This window comes from Chaetura pelagica, unplaced genomic scaffold (genome assembly GCF_000747805.2).
Source record: "Chaetura pelagica isolate M959 unplaced genomic scaffold, ChaPel_1.0 scaffold581, whole genome shotgun sequence".
NCBI classification, from domain to species: Eukaryota; Metazoa; Chordata; class Aves; order Apodiformes; family Apodidae; genus Chaetura; species Chaetura pelagica.
Window position 1 is genome coordinate 615,999 of NW_009952070.1, and position 15,603 is coordinate 631,601.

General features: G+C 39.6%; 1 protein-coding gene across 1 annotated transcript in view; it reads right to left on the reverse strand.

The window, feature by feature from the left end:
* Window positions 1-15,603, reverse strand: part of RANBP17 (RAN binding protein 17) — a 140,951-nt gene that overhangs the window by 59,608 nt on the left and 65,740 nt on the right. The window contains exons 15-16 of the mRNA XM_010005557.1: window positions 10,714-10,787; window positions 3,605-3,685 (exon numbers count right to left, since the gene is read on the reverse strand). Of these exons, the coding sequence (XP_010003859.1) occupies window positions 3,605-3,685; window positions 10,714-10,787 (155 nt within the window). The remainder of the gene's footprint in view (window positions 1-3,604; window positions 3,686-10,713; window positions 10,788-15,603) is intronic.

Below are 15,603 nucleotides of genomic sequence, written 5' to 3' on the forward strand. Positions count from 1 at the left end.
GAATGCCACAGGGAAATTCAACCCCCAGAAGCATTTGCAAGCATTGAAGGCACCAAAGGAATGAAATGGCTCATGGGCTTGTACGTTCTACAACAAATGTTGTAAAACCAGAACTCATTAGTTTACTGAACACTGTTGATCCCTGGCATTGATGAAGCTCCTTAAGAAATAATCAGTATGGCTGTACAACTCAGACTGTGCAGCAGTGCCTACAGTCATGTACAAACACCAGATTTTAAAAATACCCAGAACACTTCTTAGTGTTACTGGGGTTTTTCCAGTGCTGGCTGCTGCTCTGCCATCCCTTCACATCCCTGATGGAAGAGTTTGATTACTTTTATGAGGATAAACATTCTCCCTTTTCCTTTTAAATGGACTAAATTCTTTTTAAGCAGTTAAAAGCGTAAGAAAAGGTTTTATAAGTGCTATTGGAAAAATCTTCTAATCTCATTTTTGGAGGCTACTTTGTCAATCTATAACATTAGGTGTTACCTGGTTTTATACTGCAAAGCTACATAGTTGGGGTTTTTTTTCCCCTTGTTACAAGGGGGAATCATTTATAATTTTGCAAGGCTAACCAAGACAGGGCTAAATAGTTTTTGAGAGACTATGAATATTTTACCCCAAGTTATTGTACAAAATAAGAACAAGACTCTAGTTATTTTGTTACAAAACTATACAGTAGAAAAGTTAATTATTAGAAAGTGCATGAGGCAGCACTAAGGCTTCAGAGGCATAAAGGAAAGACTAACATTTCCATTATGTAAATGAATTCAAAGATATCTCACAACTGATCAGCTAGGAGGGACATAATGATTTATAATTCAAATAACTGAGCTTTGAAATCAAATTGGGCTAATGTATTTTGAAATATGCAAAACCTGGAATAACTGGGAAAGTCATGCAAACCATGAGACCAGCTCCAGTCATTTGGTGCCTTTGTTGGTGAAACTGTCTTATGGGTTTTACTACTTTTCTTTTTTTCCTTTTATTTAGTATAGTTGCTGGAATTGTGGTTTGCTTTTCATTCTAGATTATCCTTTAGAAAATAATACACATAAAAAAAGAAAACCCCCGTATTTATAGGACTGTAGAAGCTGATTGACACACAGGGAAGTACTGAAATTAAATAAATGACTATTTTAACCTTTCAGGCTAGCCACAATTTCATCTCTATCAAATACTGAAAATTGATCCACTGGATCCAGCATCTTAACAATACACTCATTCAAAGCAATATCTACTTAATGCCTTTAAAAAAAACCCCTAATACAATGTGAAAAGGCCAAAGTTTGCAATGCCAGGAAGTAGTTATAAACTACTTCATATGTTTGAAATAAAAAGTACTTCAGTATTATTATTAAAAAAAAACCCTATTGGTAGAGTTTTTTATAGGAAAAAAAATACATACCTTTAAAAGCCAAAATGACCAGTGAAATTGGGTTGTACATCATTTTCTGGGAAAAAGGAAAAACAGCCTCGACAGGTGTAATTTATCATTTTTCTGATTTAATACCAAAGAAATATATTAAAATAATAAAAAGAATCCTGAAATCCTCAAAATTTGTAGTGATAAATAGCCCTCCCTGTCTTTATTGCATTATGCCTACTAACAGAAATATTGCATGGTGGATTTTGCCAGACAAGGACGATTATTTTCCAATAAAAAGTTGCATATTAAATTCCAGCACAAAAGTGGGTGTCTAATACTTTTGAAATCTTCTATGGTTTGGCAGGGAACACAATTTTAAACTTAACTAATACAACATCAGGGTGAAGTGAAGCAGCATGAAAGCCCTGGTTGTACAACCCCACCCATCTGAGGAGAAAAGCTGCTGTCCTCAGAATTTTCATTTGAAGTATTTCCATTGAAAAAAAAAAGACTTTTTTTGGTATTTCTGGTTTCAGTTCATCTCTCTTTTTTGCAGCCTTTCAACATTCCACATGGATCTTGCAGATGTATATTCAGGAGGAAGTGCTGCTTTACATCCTGACTGCACACAGGGGGGTCTGACTTGTTAGCAAGTTTCTGCAGAGACAAAACCCCAATTTCATCACAACTCTGCTCTTCAGGGGAACTGAAGCAATTCCATGTATACTTTTTCATCCTTTCTAGGTCCTGATATTATGTTGATTTCATGAGCAGAAATTAATTTATTGCAAATATAACTTGAATAATTTGAAACTGAAAACTATTCAGACATTGGAGAAGTGTCATTTGCACCAACAGTTTATCCTGTCCCTCCCTTTTGAGAGCCACCATGTGAATACAGGCTTTTGGAAAAGGAAGACAAGAGGAAAGGCAAATGCTTGTTGGCTTTAGCAGCAAGATGAGGCTGATTATTTCAGCAAGTCCAGATGCATAAATGGACAAGCAGGCACTTTAGGTTGGGTACAACATGTCTTGGGTATTTTGAAAGTGTTTTGAACCCCACCCCCTACTGAGCAATAAGTGCACAGTATAAAAGAGGAGAGAGCTCATTAGTCTCTTCATAAATCTGAAGAATAAAATAAATGTCTCCCCTTTTGTTTTTGTCAAATTCCTTAGCAATGTTTCACTTTAAGTGCTTTCCAGTCCTATTTCTCTGATGCCAGGAGAAGATAAACACATGCATATTTAAAATGTCAAGTTAGCTGCTTAATGGTATTTCAAATAAACATACAGAGGTACACATTGTGTGATTTTCATTTAACAAAATTCACTTATGGAATGTGGAAACCCACACTCATCTTTCAACCCAAGGAAATATATTAAAATTCTTCTTACACAATTAGACTTCTATGGAGAAATAAAATGATACCAATTGTCAGATTCCAGGTGCCTTCCCCTCTGCTTGTCTAACAATCTCCTCTAGAAAATTACTGAAAAGTTCTTTTTATTTTAGACTAGTGAAACATTTCAATATTGAATAATTTCATGAGCCCTGGTGGTTTAGTATCTGTCATATACTTTTCAATGTTGTGTCACATCAAAACCAGCTACTGCTTTTTTTAAAAATCTTGCTCCACTGACTCAAAATTCAAAGAGCTGACATATTTATCCAACTCCTAAGTAAGTGAACATTAGAACAAGATTCAAACAACAGATACTGCAACTGGAAGCAAGTTAGCATCCACCATCTGGGGAAGAAATACACAAAAATACTTGAACCCAGGCCAAAATGCACGTGCACAGCCATGGCTGCTTTATCAGCAGTCATGAGGTCACTGACACTGTCAGGAACATAGAATCAGATAACAATGAAACATGCAAAGAGGTTCTTGCGTTGAAAATCTAACTCCTGGTTCATATTTTAATGCATCCTCCAAAGTAGAACACACCCTGTTCTCACTATTGGTGAGCTCAGCAATGGTGCTGACTCCAAGGTCAGGAACAGGACAGACAGCCATAAGCAACTGCAGGATTCCTCTGTTGTTGCTAAAAAGGAGGTGGAAATGAGCCCACCTTCAAAACAGTATTTATAAAAAAAGATAAATCAAGATGAATTAATAGTAATATCCTAATTGGTTTAAAAATGTGGCATATGAAACAATGGAACTCTCATGTTATGTTTTACCTTATTATTTGTGATAATACCTTCTGCCATATACAATAAAAGGATATCCAACAGAAAGGTCATTCAGAAACTGAAGAGTTCTTGAAATCACAGGCTCACACCTTCCCTGGAATTTAAGGTTTGTGACACTAGAAGAAACAAAACAAAAGGGTGAGATTTTAACAGACATTTTCCCCTTTTTGAGAGGTGCAGTGCAAAAGCTGAGGGTGGCAGTGCATCCTCCTCTGCCTGTGTTTCTGTGACAGGGCTCAGGATTTTCCATCCCAGTGTCCTTTTTCTGACCAGGAGGTGCAAACTTTGTTGTGATACTGTAAAAATACATTCATTTCAAACAAATCCATCATCTGTCATAATGACAGAAATTATCTGAAGCTTAACCCTACTTGTACCCATCTCATTTTCCAACACAGTACCTGGCCACTTCATTTCTGTAGTATTTATCTGCCCAAACCTTCACCAGATCAGAACAAACTGCTATTAATTCCCTAGGAAAACTTCCATAGGAGAAATGGGGCACAGGAAAACTAATGATGGAGCTGCCAATTTACTCAATCCCAGGGAAACTCCACCTTGCAGTTCCTGTACTAATTCTTATTTTTCTTCTTCCTTACACCAAACAGTGCAGTCGAGCTACACGGGGGATGCTGCACTTCCCTAACTGCAGCCCCTCTCAGCCACAGGCATTTAGGAAGCACAATGATTACTGAACCAGGGATGATACAGGATAACCCTGGGTCTGTTACCAATGCCTGGGGAGCACACACTGTCTCTCAGTTAACACCAGGTGATGAAGACTTGGCTCTACTACCTTCCAACAGGTTTAGCACGAGCCATGAAGCACAGAGCCAGGACCTTCTCCAGCCTCTCCAGTGCAGGTCAGGGCAAAGACACCTGAGTGACATGGGATGCAATCTGTGCAGTTCACCTACTAGATATATTAGGAGGTGAAGAGGTGGCATTAACCTTCAGGTGAAAGGGGTAAAGTCGAGGCAGTAAAGTGGAGGAACATAATGTTTTTTTCTAAAACAAGGAGCAGTTATAACAATGAGTCACTCATCTTGTAGTCTGTCATCTTCTACCTTTCTTATGGGAATGTCACACAGGCCAGTGTGAACAATCTCACTGAACTCTGAGTGCCTCATACATACTGGTTCTGCTGTAATCTCCAGTCAGTAAGTCCAAGAAGACAATACCCTCTACTCGCCTAAGTAGCCCAAATACATCTATCACTTCACTGTACACTGACTACTAGTAACATTCTCTACTACTCCTTTGAGAATCCAAGTTGGGCTGATCAGCCTTTAACAAGTCGCTTCCTCTTAGTTCCCTTTTTTCTCCTACTCTTCTGGAATATCCACCATCACCCTCACTTGCTCAAAGACCCAGAAGAAAGCTCCCTTTCCTCCAGGCAGGGAGATAAAACTGCATGGAAGAATCACCTCAGAGTTTCTGGTGTTGGATTCATCTGGAGAAAGAAGAACAGTCCACCACAGGCTTTTGTAACACAGCCTGTTGAAATTCAAAGGAGAATTAATTCCTGGCTCAGAAGCCCTGCAGCTCTTCCTGATGGTGAGACCTAATTGCTAAGGGGTATCTGAAATTGCCAGGTGAGAAGAATAAGTGATTTCAGATTTGTATGCCTCAGTTTCCTTATCTGTAGAGTATGCATCATGGTCCTGATTTAAGCTGTCAGGTCTTTTGATGAAAGCCCACGATGCAGGAGGTATAATCATCAGTCCCAGCTATTTATACCATGAGGCAACAGGATTTCAATTTTGGGGATATAAAACCCAAAGAAGAGTTGTTAAATGCCTTAAAATCAGTATTGATCATTGCTTTTACATATTTACAGGCTAAGGAATGTACTAAACCACATACACTAAGTCTCTTTTTCAGGAAGTTATGAACTCAAGGATGCAGTTTAAGACATAACACTATTCAGTATTATTTGCTCAGGAGAAGGCAAATAACAACACAATTACCAAAGCAGTATTCCTCAATTTAGATTTACAAACAAATGTTTATTTACTTTATAAAACCTCTATGAAGAGCTACAGAGGTTCAGCTTGCCTTAAAGGAATAGGCCATCCTGGCAAGTCCATAATTCACAGTTTAGCCCTACTATGGGGAGTTCTGGAGATGTTTATAGTTGCACTAAATTCTTAACAAGTATCTACCACACACAGAGACAGAAATGAATTTGGACTACCCAGATCTGACATCAACATCATAAAAAAGGTTATTTTGCAAAAGAGCAAAATCTTTGTCCTTCACTAGCCAAATATAAGACATTTCAAGAAAAACAAGAAGTCAGCAACAGCCTGGAGAGAAAATTAAAACTGTATAAGGAAGGCTCTTCATCCAACACCCAGAGTACTTTTGTGCACATCTATTCTTTCAGTTTGTGGTTGTATTTGGATGCTGAAAGATGGAGTAATAATATAAAAGCTAGAAAGTACTCCTGAGTGAAGAAAGGCTGAAAAATTTCAATTATAATGGTAGTAATTCCCATTTCTGTTGTTGCTTCATCAATAACACGCAAGATGAAAGACACATAAAAAGTAATATTTTAAGAAAGATGTACAAAACATAAGTAAAATTTGGAAAGATTTAAAGAGGAATCTCATACAAAAAACAGATTTCCACTATGCAAGGAAGAGAAGCCAAGGGATGAAGGGTGAATTTACAGCTCTTGGAAAAATCACGGCAAGACAGCACTTAAATCCAAGTGCTATTTTTCTTGCCTCTCTCTCTCCCAAGTGGCTTATTGATTTAAAATATGAACTTAATGAAACAAAGTCAAAGGAACTAATCATAAAATTTCAGATGAGTCACAGAAAATAAAAGCCTCATCAAAAGCTACACCAATCCCAAATTCACCAAAACATCTCTGGGAGATGAGCACTGAACATATTTTAAAAGCAAACTGTGTTCACACTGAAGGAACTGCTCCCAGCTTAGCCCTCCCTGAACCTACTCTGCTGTTGTTACAGTGCTGAGCACAGCTAGGGAGGCTTAAGATGCCTTTTTTTGAGATTAGGTATTTTTTCAGTTGGCTTTTCCCCTCCCTCACATATACACCTTGCAAGGTGGTGGCCAAGGCAAGCAAATGCAGTGGATGCTAAAAGAACTATCCAAAAAAATGTCTGGTAAGACTAGGATGAAAATAAATCCATTAATGGATATTCTGACTACAAGAAACCCCATCCCTTCAGAAATGGTTTAACAGGACTTCAGTAAAAGGCACATTCATTAACTTCCAATGAAAAGGTGATAAAAGGTCTGGCTCCTGAAGTGACAGTAGTACATCAAACTACCATCAGAAGGTCTAAAGGACACCTATTACATTGACAAATCTCAAAATATGTCTGTACTTTGAAAAATATTATTTCATACAGCCTTTAATCCAGAATTTGAGCAGTGGTACTGCAGCTACTAGTAGCTGTAACACAAATATTTAAAATTGTTTTCACGTAATGCAGGAACTCACTGAGCTTGATCACCGAAGCTCCTCTGCAAAGCTGCTACTAATAAATTCAAAACACATTAAAGCTACAGAGATGAAAATGAACTAAAAAAAAAGAGAGATCTCAGAAAGGCAGCTCTAAAGAAAATGTGAAGAAAATTTCAAGAAATCAAAGCAAAATCTCATTTATCCATCTAAACACCAGTGAGCTCAGATGAGACTTCAGAAAACTAGAGACTCTGTGTCAGCTATTAAGTTATCACAAAAAAAGATGATATCTCTAACAGCAGAAAAACAAATAATTAATATGTCCTGATGACTAAAACTTGGTTGACTATGTTTACTCCTCACACACAGGATAACACACTTCCTGCTTGCATCCTTCACTGGATTATTTAGTGGCCAATTGGATGAAAATAACCTGACATGGTCTTTTGCTCATGGTGCTAATGGCAGATTATCATAGAATCATAGAACTATCCAGGTTGGAAAAGCCCCTTGGGATCACCAAGTCCAACCATCACCCCTATGTACAAAGTTCTCCCCTAAACCACATCCACCAACACCACATCCAAACAACCTTTACACACATCCAGGGATGGTGACTCCCCTACCTCCCTGGGCAGCCTGTTCCAGTCTCTAACCACTCTTGCTATGAAAAAAATGTTCCTAATGTCCAGTCTAAACCTCCCCTGTTGCAGCTTGAAGCCCTTCCCTCTTGTTCTGTCTCTAATTACCTGTGAGAATAGACCAGCACCAACCTCTCTGCAATGACCTTTCAGGCAGTTGCAGAGACTGATGAGCTCTCCCCTCAGCCTCCTCTTCCTCAAACTAAACATTCCCAGCTCCTTCAAGTGCTCTTCATCAGATTGATTCTCCAGGCCTTCACCAGCTTTGCTGCCTCCTCTGTCCTGGCTCCAGCACCTCAAGATCTCTCTGGAATTGAGGTGCCCAAAACTGGACCCAACACTCCAGGTATGGCCTCACCAGTGCTGAGTACAGGGGGGCAATCACCTCTCTGCTTCTGCTGGTCACACTATTTCTTATACAATCCAGGATGCCATTGGCTTTCTTGGCCACCTGGGCACACACTGGCTCAAGTTCAGCCTCTTGTCAGTTAGAACCCCCAGGTCCTTTCCTGCCAGACACTTCCCAGCCACACTTCCCCAAGCCTGGAGCATTGCCTGGGGTTGTTGTGGCCCAAGTGCATGATGATAAGCATTATGATAAGGTACTTGCTTCAACATTTTCTGATTTGAAAATCTAGTTGCCATTAACCAGGCAACAATAATCTTTCATGCATAACTCCTCTATTTCACATAATGCTTGACATTAATGAAACAGAAACGACACCCTCAGACATGGTTGTACAGCTGCTATATGAGAATATCACCACTTTAACAGGAAAGCGTGCCATAAAAATTCCCTAGTGTTTCCTTTTAACCTGATGTCAAGGAATAATGTAAGACAAATTTAACCTACCTAAAGGAAAAAAACAAGGATCTGTAGGGCACGACAGTAGACAAGTAGCTTTCTAAAATAACAGTGCAGTTAAAAATACTGACTACACCCACAAGAGAAAAACAGGGAACGGTCTCACAGCCCTGGATCCTGCCCACTGCTGTTGCCTATGTGCTGAGATGATTCTCAGGAAGAGAGCACCAGAACTGCTGCCAGAAGGAATTGCCCCATCAGGCCCCAGCTTTTGGATGATACATCAGTATGTTCTGGTTTCACACCCAGATTTTCCAACTGGCAGGCCAGCACTGGGGGGAAGCTCATTTCTTTTAATTGATGCAAACATGAATGTGTTTCCACAGCAGTTTCACAGCCAACTCTTACAACTCCTGACTGGATTGTCCATTTCAGGCTGTAGCATCCATTCTGTAAAATTAAATTGATCTTCCATCTAATCAATGAGCAATTCATGGTTTTAGGAAAATACAGCAGACCATGAGGAAAGAAAAAATAAAAATCTAATGTGTCATCTAACAAGCAGCACTGACTTCTGCTTTTTGCATCCCTTGTTTTCTTTTAAAATCTTCCATGTAAAATTAAAACCCTGTATCTTTTTCTTAATTTGCATTACTTGTGCAAATACAGCCCTACTCAATCTAAACACATATAATACTTATGATACAACCTGCTAAATGAAATACTGCTATTTCCCCAAGTGGAAAGGCAACAGAGATTTCATCTCAAAGGCAGCAACAAGCAGCAAGAGAGAAGCAAAGTGATGCATCTGGTCTCCAAACAACTGTTCTCTTTCCTCCCTTTTCCCTCTGTTGTTCAAGCTTCTCTGTAGTTTGAAACAACAAAATGAAGCCTGGCTGTCTCATACCATGACATGACTACTTCCAGAAACTGTACAATAATTATGCATCAATATTTTTCCATTCATCCCCCTCCACTTACCTGTCTCCAAAGCACATTCCAAAGAAATACCAAGGTTCGATGGGTACTATTGTTATTTTAAGGCAAGTTCTTGGAGGAAGCAAAGCATTTATGTCTTGTTTTCCACAGAAAAGTGAAGTCATATTAGCAAATGACCTTGTCTTGATTGCTGCTATTTCTCAAGGTTGGTAGTCATGGTAGCAAAAGACAAGTCAAGTTTAGTACTGTCTGAACAGGTCATGGCAACATCAGTAGGGATGTTTCTCTAGTAGGTCAAAGTCTACTGAAAGTACTTAAATGTCTTATAAGTCAGATTTAGAAGCGATGAAGTAAATGACAAGATGCAGCATCTTCCTCACTGTAAAGAAGTAAGGGACTTGTTTCTCTTTCTCTAGGCATGCACAGAACTCATTGTCTCCTGGGGACACTCAGATATTTTTTTAGTGGATATTCACAATTTTGCAGAGGGACCATTTTGCTTTCCTTCAAGAGCAAAACGGATTTTAGATGAAACTCTTTTTGAGACAGAAGAAACTATAAAATCTCATGAAGGACATAAGTAATAAAAGACAAAATGCTGGCAGCTTTGCTGGCACCCACAGAAAGCGGCTGCAGCAGAGGCATCAGAAAAAGGAAGCTTCTCCAGATTCATTTTTCTACAATTATTCTTTAGGGAAAATATTGTAACACCTATCTGTCAGAAGAGCACACCATCTTATTCTGCCAAATGCCAGAGATGGGAAGTTGACTGATCATAATGCCTCTTGTCTCCCTCAGTATAAGGCCTTGAAATCCTTCTCTGAATCTCTGTTTTTAAGAGAGCAAATTTTGACAGATCTTGCCAAACAGCAATCCAAGAGAGTCTCCTCAATACAAAAAAAGATTAATTTAACTTGTTCAGTTCTTCACTGGAAAGTACCATGAAGCTTTACGGGCAATTCCACTGACATCTGAAAGCCAGGAATGAAAAGTGGGAAGGTGGAGCTGGCTTCTGCCAGACTGTCCCTCAGCAAGAGTCTGTGAAATCTCAGCTTGGTTCTCCCATAAACCATTTCCAGAGGTGATGCAGTCACTGTGGAGGAGATGTCTCTGCAAGCTTTTATTTAGGGGCTTGCAGTACCTTCTGAAAATAAGATATTTGTGCTTCTGAAAGTGGTTATCCCTTACTTGCAATATTTTAAATTGTCATAAGACAATTTTCTAGCGAAGAGCAAACCTAACGACAAAATAAAACTCAGATTTTATGTAAACATTAAACCAAAATACACACAGAATAGAACCCAAGAGCAAACTCACATTTTGGTCATAAATGTTTCCAGAACATGGTTGTCATCTGTTATGCCTAAGACTTCTGACATTCGGGCATACACCTGGAAATAAACATTTCAACAGTAACATATCATAGACATTTACAAGTACCAACTTTTTCATTTATTCTAAAACTTTCCCTATTTTGATTTTACATGAGGAAAGTCCAGGCACAAATGCCTGCCCATCCAACCTAGCTAAAGCAATTGTGAGAGATGGCTTATACATTCCCCAACAGTATGTTGTGAGTCTGGCACTGATAACCTTGTACTCACCCTTGCATACATTTTTCTTCCCCACGAAGATGTAAATTTTCCACAATAAACTCTGTTGTTCAGAGAACAACAGTCTGTATTCAAAAAGCCTGTGTTGTTGTTTTTATTTAAAATAAAAAATTGCAAAGTGATGAAAAAAACATTCTTGCATTGCTCTCTGTCCTCTATGGGATGTGATTTAATCCTGGCCTTGAGCTTGATTTTGCAACTTCACACCCTGCCAGTTGTAAAATCTGGTAAATCTGGTACTCACCAGATATTAATTTTCGTGTTCTCCCAGGCTTTGGCAGCCACGTAACTTGCTTGTTGTTATACAACACTTTCCCCCTGCACTTCAGATTCAAGACAGAGATCACCAGCCAAGTTTTCCCAGCACCCAATCCATCCTCCTACCAGATCAAACTGCTCTTACTTACGATGCACTAACAAACACACAGGTCACATCAAGTATATTTTTCTTTAGAGTGTAACCTTAACATTTTCTGGTTGTTTCCGTAGCCTAACACTCAATTGGGATAAAAACATTGAGTTGGTTTAAATCAACTTCAGAAACAGAGGGGTGACACATACAGCAACATCTCTTTGCAATTCTCTGCCAACTCACTTGACCCTGAGCTCTAGTGACTCTGCAGTGGGTGTAGGACTGGGCTAGATGTTCACCTCCCAGTCAGTGCTGATTATTTCATGAACCTGGAGTGACACTGAGGCAAGCAGGAGGGTTATCAGTAACCCTTCCCTGGGATGTGGCAGGGCTGAGGCAGGAGCAGCACCACAGTGACAGCCGGGTGCCCTCTAGCTGCCAGCTGCTCCCTGACACCACTGGTCCCCCAAATTCCAGCGGTCCCTCTGGACTGCTGGGAATGCATCTACACCTGCTGGCACCAGCTTCCTTTCTGCTGGTCAGGGAATCCCAGGACCTTGCTTAAAAATCAAACCAGCAGAATTCTACCCCTGAGGAAGTCCATAGGAATAATACAAATAAGAAACACTACGATAAAAATTCTATTTTCATGTCCCAAAGACTTGAGTTTCATTGAAGGATAATAAAAGCACAAAGAAATTCACTTGCAGCTCTAACCAAAAACTGCACCAAGATCAAGGATAACTTAACTTGGAGGTCAACTTATCCTTTTATAAATGTCTGAATGTAATTCAGTGTGATAAAATCAACAGTGAAAGGACAATCAAAAGATGAAAAAATTGCAATATACAACTTGATCCTTCAAATTTTTCAAAATATTTTGTTCACACACTGTGTGAAGTTACCATATGTAGTAATTAAATATAGAAAAAAGGAATATATTCAAATATAAAAATAGTATCTTCTAATTTTTAAAAAAATATAATCTAATGAGTGCACTGCTGAAATGCTACAGCAGCTGCAACTTTGGCAAAGTGTAAGAATTTTTGTATTTGACATGAGAAAAAGAGAGAGGGAGGCAGCAGCGATGTCAACACTTCAGCAAAGCCACATTTTGGTTGGGATGTTTCCTTGCCTTCCTGCCTTCCTGCCTTCCTGCCAGGGACACCAGCGGGGGAAAGGGCTGAGGCAGCGCTGGGAGCCGCTTTGTGCTCTGTTGTCAAACTGGGCTCTCCCCACATCAGAGTTTAACAAATAAAATACTAAACCAGCAGTCAGTGTTGACAAAGAGCAGTGCTTTAATCCACAATTATCCTTGTAACTCCTACTACTCCTTTTATCATCCATTAGCTTTGATTCCCATTATCCCATCAAGAACTGTGTCAACGCTTTTGTCCCTGGGGATTTCCCACAACTCGGAGGATCTGACAGCCAAGCCTGAGTGCTAAGCAGGATCATTACCTCTTAAATCCACTTATCTGATCCACTGAATAGTAAATTGAAAAGCTCATTAACAGCAACAATCTGATTTGTTTTCACATGTGACAGGGTCATTTCAAGTCAGCATGAATACAGTGCTTGTAATAAAAACTACTACCCCTTCAGCTCCAAACTGTGACAAATTGTAAGCTAAAAGAATGGGCATCTTTTAAACACCTTCTTCAAAATCATTTTCAAAAACCAACGCACACATTTAGCACACAAAAATAGAAGAGCCAGAGAGCCCCCCAACCACAACAATGAAACGCCCTTAAGACTTTTAAGTGCTATTAAAAATTAATGAGAAAGCATTTTGGAGGTATAATAATAAAACACACTTCGACAACAAAGACCGTGCTACGTAGTCAAAAGGCAGGGAAAAAAATGACTATTGAAAGGGGGTTGTGAAAGGCTGTGGAATCACATGTGGGAGTGACCTCATCTTCAGCTTGGTTCCACCACGGAAGGCAGAGGCAGCCCAGGGCCCTCACACCCACTGGGTCTCCTCCATTCCCGACCTTCCCTGCCTCCTTCCAGCATGAGAAAACCCAAGGCTTGTGTTTTAATTCCCTCCAGGCACTTGAAGGAAGGAGCAGGATCATTAACTTTTTTGGTAGGAAACAAGCCCTTCAAGACTTCTGGAAAGCCTTGACACATTCATTCCCAAATCCTCACAACTGCAGGATTTATACCTTCCACCACAAGTCCTGCATCAACACAGAGCACTACACAGTCATGCCATGGTACCACCCCAGTGTAAGCTTTGCAGTAAAATATCCCATCATCACCATCTCATTCTTAAAATAGTTATGAACGTGAGCAAAAAAAGTGGTAACATCAGGCTACAAGGTTTGAAGAGCTTCACAAGTTCTCGAGGTCCCTAAAGGAAGCTGGGGCTGATACCATCATCACAGCTGATACCTACAGCACTGCTGTGCAGTCAGAGGGGACAGCAGTGGTCATGGCAGTGAAGGGAAAGAAGAGACCAGCAAAACACCTTCAATAATGATCAATAACATTTTCAAACATTTTCAAGAGAGCCAGAGATCCTTTTCTTTTGCCCTGTTTGTGCTACCAAAACCACCTCAGTGGCCTGAGGATGTTTAAGGAGGGCAGCAGGTTCACGAGCTCTGGTGCCAAGGAACTTTTGGTGATCTAGTAGATTTATCAGTCATTCAAATTACATCACCATATACTTTCCAAATACTTGAACTACTTGCTGCATTGTAAAAGGGTGGAAAAACAGAATTGTGGATGCAATGTTTTACAAAGCAAAGCACTTGTATGTAAATACAGTTGAAGAAAACAGAGAAATAATTCAGGAATAACACTAGAACTTAATTTCTCTGTCTTCACTACTCTTTGGCCCTAGATATCTTTAACTTTGCTTTGTCTTTTGAGGTCTTCTCTTTTTGGTACTATCGTTATAACTCTGAAGAAGCTAATTATGTCAATTCTTAAATGTGAAGCAGATTACAGAACTGGGAAGCTCAGAATATGAGTTCCTAAAGGTTGTATGGCTCTGTAATGACAGTCACAGAAATTCAATAACAGCACTGTATGGAATGTACTCAAACGCACCCCATGAAACAAATTAAAACAGAGCAATGAATCTCTCACACTGTGCAAATAAGAAAACGCACGAAAATGTTGGTTCCTATATGTTTCATAAGGGCTATTATAATGAATTAAGATTTTGGATAATGAATCTTCAGAAAATTACAGTGAAGTTATTACCCTTAGGCACAGCGTAAATGCTTAAGATATTATAACTTCCTTGAAGCTCTCCAGGCCTTGCTGCAGAGAACTATCACTGCAACATTAAAGTATTTTGTCATGAATATTGAGGGCAAAACCAGACCTTAACCGTATTTACCCCACCACACAGAAGCTGAGTGGGGAGAGCTGCTAGGAGCAAGCAGGTCAAGGAGCCCATCTCCTCGGCCACAGCGTGTCTGGGGATTCACACAACGCAGCACCAGCTACAGCCCATGTCTGAAGCTGCCACCCTACTGCTCTGACACTTTGTGCAGCACCCACTAAAACTCCATAGCCATCCCCAGTTTCTTTCTCCAAGTCATGTGCCATGATACATTTAGTAATTCCCACTGCTTTTTACATTGGAATCAGTGGTTTTGAATTTTTAGTGCTTAAAAGCTCTATTAGGGTGCAGCAGAAATCCAGCTTCCAAACCCCATTCCAAATCCAGACAACTTCTGAAAATCTGCCCCGAGTCCCCTGACTGGTGCATCAGGGTGCCAGATCATTCATCTTTACCTCCTGACCAAACTAAGGGCTTAAAAAGCCTTGGCTTTTCTATCTTCTCCATAGCAGAGGAATACCTTTGAAACTTCCATTCCTGACCAGCTGTCTTAAGAAGCTAATATCTCAAAAGACCCTTAATGCCATGTCTAAACCAGAGGCTGGGCTAATGTTTTCTTTTATAGTTACTTCCCTAAATGAAAAAGCTTCAAAAACAGGCCATAATAAATTGGCAGTTAAGTTTCAGCCAGGATCTCTGAAGATTAAGTTGGGCTTTGTGCTACATAAAAAGTAGGGTACTCTCCATCCACTGCTCGGGGTGTTTGTAAGCAATGACAGGAACAACATCAGTGACATAAATGATATGCTATTTACTGGCTCACCTATAAACTGAGCTTAATTAAAATGTTGCATAAAGCTGTCCTCAACTGAAAGAGACCTCATATAAAATAACATTTAAAGATTTGGGTAATGTTATTACAACTAAGGGTTATGTTTTAG